Source organism: Montipora foliosa, chromosome 8 (assembly GCF_036669935.1).
Source record: "Montipora foliosa isolate CH-2021 chromosome 8, ASM3666993v2, whole genome shotgun sequence".
NCBI classification, from domain to species: domain Eukaryota; kingdom Metazoa; phylum Cnidaria; class Anthozoa; order Scleractinia; family Acroporidae; genus Montipora; species Montipora foliosa.
Window position 1 is genome coordinate 1,276,287 of NC_090876.1, and position 7,734 is coordinate 1,284,020.

Consider the following 7,734-nt stretch of genomic DNA (forward strand, 5'->3'; position numbering starts at 1 on the left):
TCAAATTGGCCTTCAAAAATTTCCTGGCAGATCTCTTCATTTGAGGCACCCATGTTTTCAACTTCTGTTTTAAGTTCAGCCACTTTTTGCCTTGCACAGTTTCTAAGTTTGTTACGAATCCTCCTCCTCCTCCTCCTCTGAGTTCGCTTTGACTCCAGTTCATATGACACTGGGGGACAACCAACTTGATTTTGAATAGAATTGTTTGCAGACAGGGGCTGTGGAACACTTTTGTTTACACTGGGTGACAACCTGTGCAACCTTACATGACATGCACCACAGCACTTAAACTGCTTATGAGGGCCACACAGCCAAACATTTTTTTCGAAAAAAGTTTTCTTAGCTCCAGGGAACAAATCATTTGGTAGTGACTTTAAATGTTTTAGCTTTTACAGGGGAGTTGTGCATTTGGACGCTGAACATCTGAGGTGGATAGTGGTATTCCTACAGGCTTGACATTTTTCCTTTAACATCATTTATGGGACGAGATTCTTCCTTCCTTGTAGGGTTTTTACATATACTACAAGTAAGTACTGATGAAGACATTGTTTACAATCTCTGAGGCTCAGCTGGGACTAGTTTCTTTTTTTTTTTTTTTTCAATTCTTCACAAAGATCAAACCTTCAATAACTCTTTTTTTTGTTGTTTTAACTTTGATATAAGCTAGACTTAACTCTAGTGAATTGGAAAATGAAGCATTTGTGGCAAATTTTATGATAAATTCAACTCAACAATCGAAGCTAAGCTGAACACAATCTTAATGTGTAATTTTAAAGGGGGAACTGAAAAGGAAACACTTAAACACTGGTGGTCTCACGAACCTTTTTACGGAAGAAGTGTGCGGGAGATAAGCTGAAAATCAACTCTAAAGGGAACCTACCCACGAATACTCAATACCTTTCAAAAAAAAGGGACAAAATTACCTTTTGCAAGGTCTAACGATAGAGTACACCGAGCTGTAACGACAACAGCAGTACGATAACGATCTGTAGGAAACCTCACTGAAGCGAAACGCAAGTGACAGAAGCTGCTTCCACATCAACTTGACTATATCGAATAGTATCAGATCACCGATCACAGATAAGGCAATGATAAAAGAACTGTTCACACTATTTTAATAGAAGTATAATAAGGATTCATCGTAGGTTTACAATCTCAAGATAGTCCAAAAGCAAGTCTTGACACACTAATTCTAGACTGGATCTCTTAGCAGAGTCGGAGAACTCGAAATCTTACGGCAGTATTAAAGATCTTTTCGAACAACTTGCGCACAGGTTGTAACCTTGCAAGAAGGTTAAAGTAAATACTATGAATTCACCGCTTCAAAACGTTTTTCAAAGCTTAACAGATCTTTCCGAAGTGACTGAATGAACTACCTGTGTAAAATGGTTGGCTAATCGCTTGCACTCAACGCAACTTCTATGTGCTCTTCATGTGTGCTCTTCCACCGCGACACAATATGGCCGACGGTACAAGTCCTGATTTGAAGTAAGATGCGCGCAAGCTCTTATGGGATTTTTGGCCGCTGACGCGCTTTATTGCTCGATGTTCAAAAAAAAGCTCGTCTTAATTAATTAATCGATATGTCTTATTACTTTAATTGTAAGAGGCCATTATGAAAACTACTGGGTGACCAGCAATCAATGTGCTTCACCCTCGTTAAATAAAGTTCTATTATTATTATTATTATTATTATTATTATTATTATTATTATTATTATTTTTATTTTTATTTTTATTTTTATTTTATTATTATTTTTTTCTTATTACTCTTTTCTTGTGTGGGTCCAGTCCATCAGTAGGGCTAACGCTCACATGGTTCATATGGGATAGAAAGATAGCACTTCATGTTACACTACACTCTCTTCAGTTAGCTCCGCTTTTAGGCTGAGCTAAATCTATATATTGAGCTAAGCCTAAAACCGGAGTTCTAGAGTTATGTCTTTACTGGAATATAAAGAGATAAACTAATGTCAATGCCTTGACTCGAGGAAGGACCCCCATAAGGTCTTCTTTATTGTTATTTTTTTCACTTTCTTGCTGCATTCAATCAAGTGCAAACGTATCTTTTGGACTACATTGTCGCGGACGTTAGCGTTACATTGCGTGATTTTGAAACCCGAACTGCCGAACCCTAAGACTTGAAATGTAAGCTACTGGAAATATAATCTCGGTCAACTTTAGACCTTTTTTTGTGCTGTAGGAGAGGAGAGTTTTTCAGAGACAACGTGTCAAGCTAGAATCGTAGGAAAATAAATAATTTTAAAATTACATCAAGCGCGTGATTATTTGTCGCGAGACCCGTTCACGACAAAAGTGGCGACCCCGCCAGGACACTGGAAAGCATGGAAGACCTTTACAAAACAATAGAGGCAAAACTACAACTTCTCACCTTTACGAATGGACAGACAAGCAACGCGGTGAAAAAGGAAAACTTCGCATCAGTAGAGAGATTGAAAACAACTATAGCCAAGAAAGTGGACGAAGTTCATGACCTCAAGGTAAGAGTACAAGAATTGAGGTTCGAAGAGGGGGATGACGGAGAAGAAATCTTAAAATGGAGCACAGACCTTGAAAAAAAATTAAGCCTGTTTGAAAAGGCCATTGACAACCTCGGGTCAAAAATTAAGACGTTCAGGAGCGCGGCGCTCGAAAACGAAAAGAAAAGGGAGGAAGATGAAGCAGCTGTAATTAGAGACAAGAAATTTCAAGAAGAGACGCGTTTTGAAAAGGAAAAATTAGAGCAGAAACTTAAATACGAGGCGAAAATCGAAGAAAACCGAAAAGGCCAGATTAAAGAACAATCAATCAACGCGAAGCTGCCCAAATTACAAATTACAAGGTTCAATGGCACGCATACAGATTGGCTGAGGTTTTGGAACCAGTTCAAAGCGGAAATTGACTCGGCCAATGTGCCCCAAATCACCAAATTTTCTTATCTGAAGGAGCTGCTGGAGCCACGGGTTAGAACAACAGTTGACGGCCTACCCTTTACTATAGAAGGCTACGAGAGGGCGAAAAGCATATTAGAAACTAATTATGGAAAGGTTAGCGAAATAGTTAACGCGTGTGTAAACAACATAATGTCTTTGCCCGCTATCCATGGAACGAACCCCAACAAAATCATGGAATTTTACCGGAAGTTGTCCCCAAATCTTCAAGCATTGGAGACTATGGGTAAATTAAAGGGAATCAATGGTTACGTTGGAATGACGCTCGACAAGTTGGAGGGTATAAAAGGTGATCTGGTGCGCACTGATGACAACTGGCAGGAATGGGATTTTTCGAAACTACTTGAAGCCTTGCGCAAGTGGACAGAAAGAAACCCTCCGAAATTGGAAGATAAATATCAGCAAGAAAAACCAACCCTGCCTAAGCCACCTCGATCAAGGACGTACCAGGCCAACCAACAAGACCCCAGAAGAAAGCCATGCGTTTACTGCGATAATTCATCTCACCAGTCCATCAACTGCGATAAAGTCACCACGATACAAGAAGAAGAGACTGTTGAACGTAAAACAACTTTGTTTCAATTGTACTGGTGCAAATCATAATGCCTCAGAATGTCGCAGCACTTCCACCTGCAGAATTTGCAAACGGCGTCATCATTCATCTATCTGTGAGCAAACATTTCAACATCAAGAACATATGTTAGTGGCAACCGGAAGAGGCGCGGTTACCTATCCAGTCGTTGTAGTTAACGTGGGAGGGATACATTGTCGTGCCCTACTTGATACCGGTGCTGGGAGCTCATATGCTTCTGCCGCATTACTCGACCGACTAAGGAAACAACCAGTGCGAAGAGAGCTGAAACGAATTGAAATGATGATGCAGGCAATAACAAGAGAGATTGAAATCCATGAAGTCGTCGTTAAGAGCTTATCAGGTGCATTTCAGCTTTCGACCGAGGTAACCAAAGTAAATCGTGGTGTCCTGCTCAGCTTAGGCAACCCGGGATACAAGCACATGATTGGACGATACCATCATCTGAAAGGGGTAGAAATGGACGACATCGATACGAAAAGGGATTTACCAGTTCACCTTATCCTTGGTGCCAGTGAGTACGCTCAAGTCAAAACAGAGACCACACCCAGAATCGGCAAACCCGGAGAACCCATCGCAGAATGGACGCGCCTGGGGTGGACTATCTTGTCACCCGGAAGTGAACCAAATCTCACCAGCATGTTCCTAACACAAACTTCCGCTGTTGACTAAGAGAACCTCTGCAGACTTGACGTGCTCGGATTACAAGACCATTCGGTTGGCGATCAAGACCTTGTTTACGAAGAGTTCAAGGGGCAACTCCTAAGGGACCCAGAAGGATGGTACGAGACTGGCTTACTCTGGAAGGGCAACCATCCACCTCTTCCCAACAATGAGCCAGGAAGTCTGAAACGCCTGGAGAACCTCGTAAAGAAGCTGGAGAAGCAACCAGGGATGTTGGAAAAGTACGATGAAATCATCCGAGATCAACTAGCCCAAGGAATAGTCGAGCGTGCCAAAGGCGAACCAAAAGGCAAAGAATTCTATATCCCACACAAACCAGTGGTGCGAGAGACGGCGGAGAGCACAAAAATCCGCATTGTTTATGATGCTTCTGTGCGAGCCTACCACCAGGCCCCATCCCTCAACGATTGCCTTGAGACTGGGCCACCATTGCAGAACAAGCTCTGGAGTGTGCTGACAAGGAACCGCTTCCACCCAGTGGCATTAGCTGGAGACCTAAGGCAAGCCTTCTTGCAAGTGCGAATAAGAGAGGAAGACCGAGACGCAATGCGGTTTCATTGGTTGAGAGATTTGGAGAGCAAGGAAGTCGAAACCCTGCGTTTCACACGGGCGCTGTACGGGATGTCAACGTCGCCATTTCTGTTGGGCGGAGTAATCGAACAGCAAGCATCTTAACAACCTCCAACACAAGTATCCAGACACAGTAGAGGAAATAAGAAGAAGCCTTTACGTCGATGACCTAATCAGTGGCGATAAAACGATCGCTCGTGCACAGCATTTAAAGGAAATGTCCCAGACCATCTTCAGAGAGGCAAAATTCGAGCTACATAAATGGCACTCTAATGTCCCTATCCTGGAGCGGCCAGAATATCGAGAGGAAGGACCAGAAGAACAGCAGAGTTCTCAAGGATGCGAAGCCCAAACCTACGCCAAAGACCAGTTGGGTTTAAAAGGATGAGAAACGAAATTGCTCGGTGTGCGCTGGAACAAGGCCACGGACAAAATCCAAATCAGCTTTCCGGAAGCGATCGAGAATGTCACCAAGAGAGAAGTCCTGGGGAAGTTAGCAAAGATATATGATCCCTTATGGTTAGCATCGCCCATCACTCTGGAGGGAAAGATGCTCTACCGACAAGCGTGTGAGCTGCGAATTCCATGGGACCAAGAACTACCAAGCTGGAAGACGTGGGAGGGAAATCTTCCCGAAATAATTGAAGCACCAAGAAGCATCGTTCAGTACCAGGAAGAAATAACCAGCATTAATCTCCACGCTTTCGGCGACGCAAGCATCCAAGGCTTATCAGCAGCAGCATACGCTGTGTCTCATCAACCCTCAGGTATATCACAGGGACTCGTAGCCGCCAAGTCCAGGCTTGCAAAGAAGGGATTAACCATACCGAGGCTTGAACTGGTAGCCGGCCATATGGCTACTAATCTGGTGCACAACGTGAAACAAGCCCTACAAGGATTTCCCGTAACAAGTGTCCATTGCTGGCTAGATAGCAGTGTTGCTCTCCACTGGATCAAGGGTGGTGGGGAGTACAAGCAATTCGTGAGTAATCGCGTCCGAAAAATCCAAGACAAGGAGTACATTCATTGGCGCCACGTGGGTTCAAAGGAAAACCCTGCTGATCTGGGCAGTCGAGGAGGAAAAGCAGGAGAATGTGCGGGTCTGTGGTTTCAAGGACCGTCCTGGTTACCATACCCAGAGAATTGGCCGTCAGACATCGTTACTAACCCAAGCAAGGAAACTCAAGCTGAGGCAAAAGTGATCAAGGAAGTTCTCGCCGTGGCAATAGCAGACGACAGACGTGGGATCTTTGGAGGGCGGTTCGAATTTGTTCATGGATAACACGGTTTATCCAAAACTGCAAGTTGAAACATCAACAGAAGATCAGCGGTCCTCTCAACACTGCGGAGACAAACCGTCGGATAGAGTTCTGGGTGCGAGATAGTCAAGTCAGATGCCTGAATACAGCCAGTTTCAAAGAAGATCAGCTACGATTAGACCTTCAGAAGAACGAAGACGGTTTATATGAATGCAGGGGCCGCATTCAAGGAGATTATCCAATCTACTTACCCGAAAGTGCACTGTTCACCAAGAAGCTGGTCATGCACGTGTACACCCAAACCTTACAAGGGGGAGTCGGCGTGACGATGGCGAAGGTTCGAGAGAAGTACTGGGTGCCACGGTTACGACGTTTGACAAAGCAAGTGATTAGGGGCTGTCATGGCTGCAAAAGATTTCAAGTGGCGGTACTCCCAAATCCACCAACAGGCAACTTGCCGAAGAAAAGAACGGCTGGATCAGTACCATTCAAGTTCATTGGAATGGATTTTGCTGGACCAGTTAAGTACCTCAGCAAGTCCAAAAAGGAAATGAAGGCTTACATTGTTCTTTACGCCTGTAGTCTCACCCGGGTGGTCTACCTGGACCTGTTACCGAGCCAGAGCACTGACGAGTTCCTAAGCAGCTTAAAACGATTTATATCAAGACGAGGGCGCCCCGAAAAGATCTTTTCAGACAATGGGAAAACCTTTGTGGCAGCAGCGAAAAGGCTGAGGAACGTTATGAAGGATGAAAGGTTGAACGACTTCCTCGCCAGACAAGAAATAACTTGGCAATTCAACCTCAACCGAGCCCCATGGTGGGAGGGGGGGGGGGGGGGGGGACAATTTGAAAGATTGATCGGCGTAGTGAAGCAGAGTCTGTACAAGTCCATTGGTAATGGGAACCTCAGATGGCACGAACTTGAAGAGGTCATCTTAGATGTGGAGAGAATTATTAACCACAGACCCCTCGATTATGTAGAGGACGACGTCCAAATGCCGGTACTGACCCCCAGCGTTATGCTCTTCGGCCAACCAAATCAACTCCCAGAGGAAGACCCGAGTAACATAGAGGATGACAGCCTCAGAAAACGAGCCAAGTACCTGCGAAGGTGCAAGGAGGTGCTGTGGTTGAGATGGAAAAACGAGTACCTCAAGTCTCTCAGAGAGCGCCACAACCTTAACCAGAAAACCAAAGAAACAACCCTGACTCCGGGAGACGTTGTACTTATCAAGGGGGAAGAAAGAAATCGAGGATTGTGGAGGATCGGTGTAGTGGACAAGTTAAGCCCTGGTAGAGACGGGATAGTGAGAGCAGTGCGACTGAGGGCTGGAAAATCTTTCCTGGAACGACCAGTTCAACATCTCTATCCACTTGAGCTGTCCTGTGACAGAAACACCCAAGAGGAGACTGCTAGATTGAATGCTCGAGCTTCAGAGTTCCAACCTAGACGTGCTGCAGTCAGTGCCCGTCATCGCATAGCTGCGATAGCAGAAGATGAACTAAATGAGGACTGAACTTTTCAATGTGATTTAGAGTTGTTAATGACATCATAAGAGTCAAATAGGGGGAGAGTGTCACGGACGTTAGCGTTACATTGCGTGATTTTGAAACCCGAACTGCCGAATCCTAAGACTTGAAATGTAAGCTATTGGAAATATAATCTCGGTCAACTTT

General features: G+C 44.5%; 1 protein-coding gene and 1 pseudogene across 1 annotated transcript; both read left to right on the forward strand.

Moving 5' to 3' along the window:
• The first annotated feature begins 3,082 nt into the window (after positions 1 to 3,082).
• On the forward strand, positions 3,083 to 6,078 carry LOC137967622 (uncharacterized; annotated as a pseudogene).
• A 305-nt stretch (positions 6,079 to 6,383) lies between these two features.
• On the forward strand, positions 6,384 to 7,574 carry LOC137967623 (uncharacterized). Its single transcript, XM_068814139.1, has one exon. It carries the CDS (start codon positions 6,384 to 6,386, stop codon positions 7,572 to 7,574), a length of 1,191 nt encoding a protein of 396 aa, XP_068670240.1.
• The last annotated feature ends 160 nt before the right edge of the window (positions 7,575 to 7,734 follow it).

What these genes read in the sequence shown, in the direction of transcription:
- LOC137967623 (XM_068814139.1), top strand. Translation starts at nt 6,384, where the DNA reads ATGGCGAAGGTTCGAGAGAAGTACTGGGTGCCACGGTTACGACGTTTG.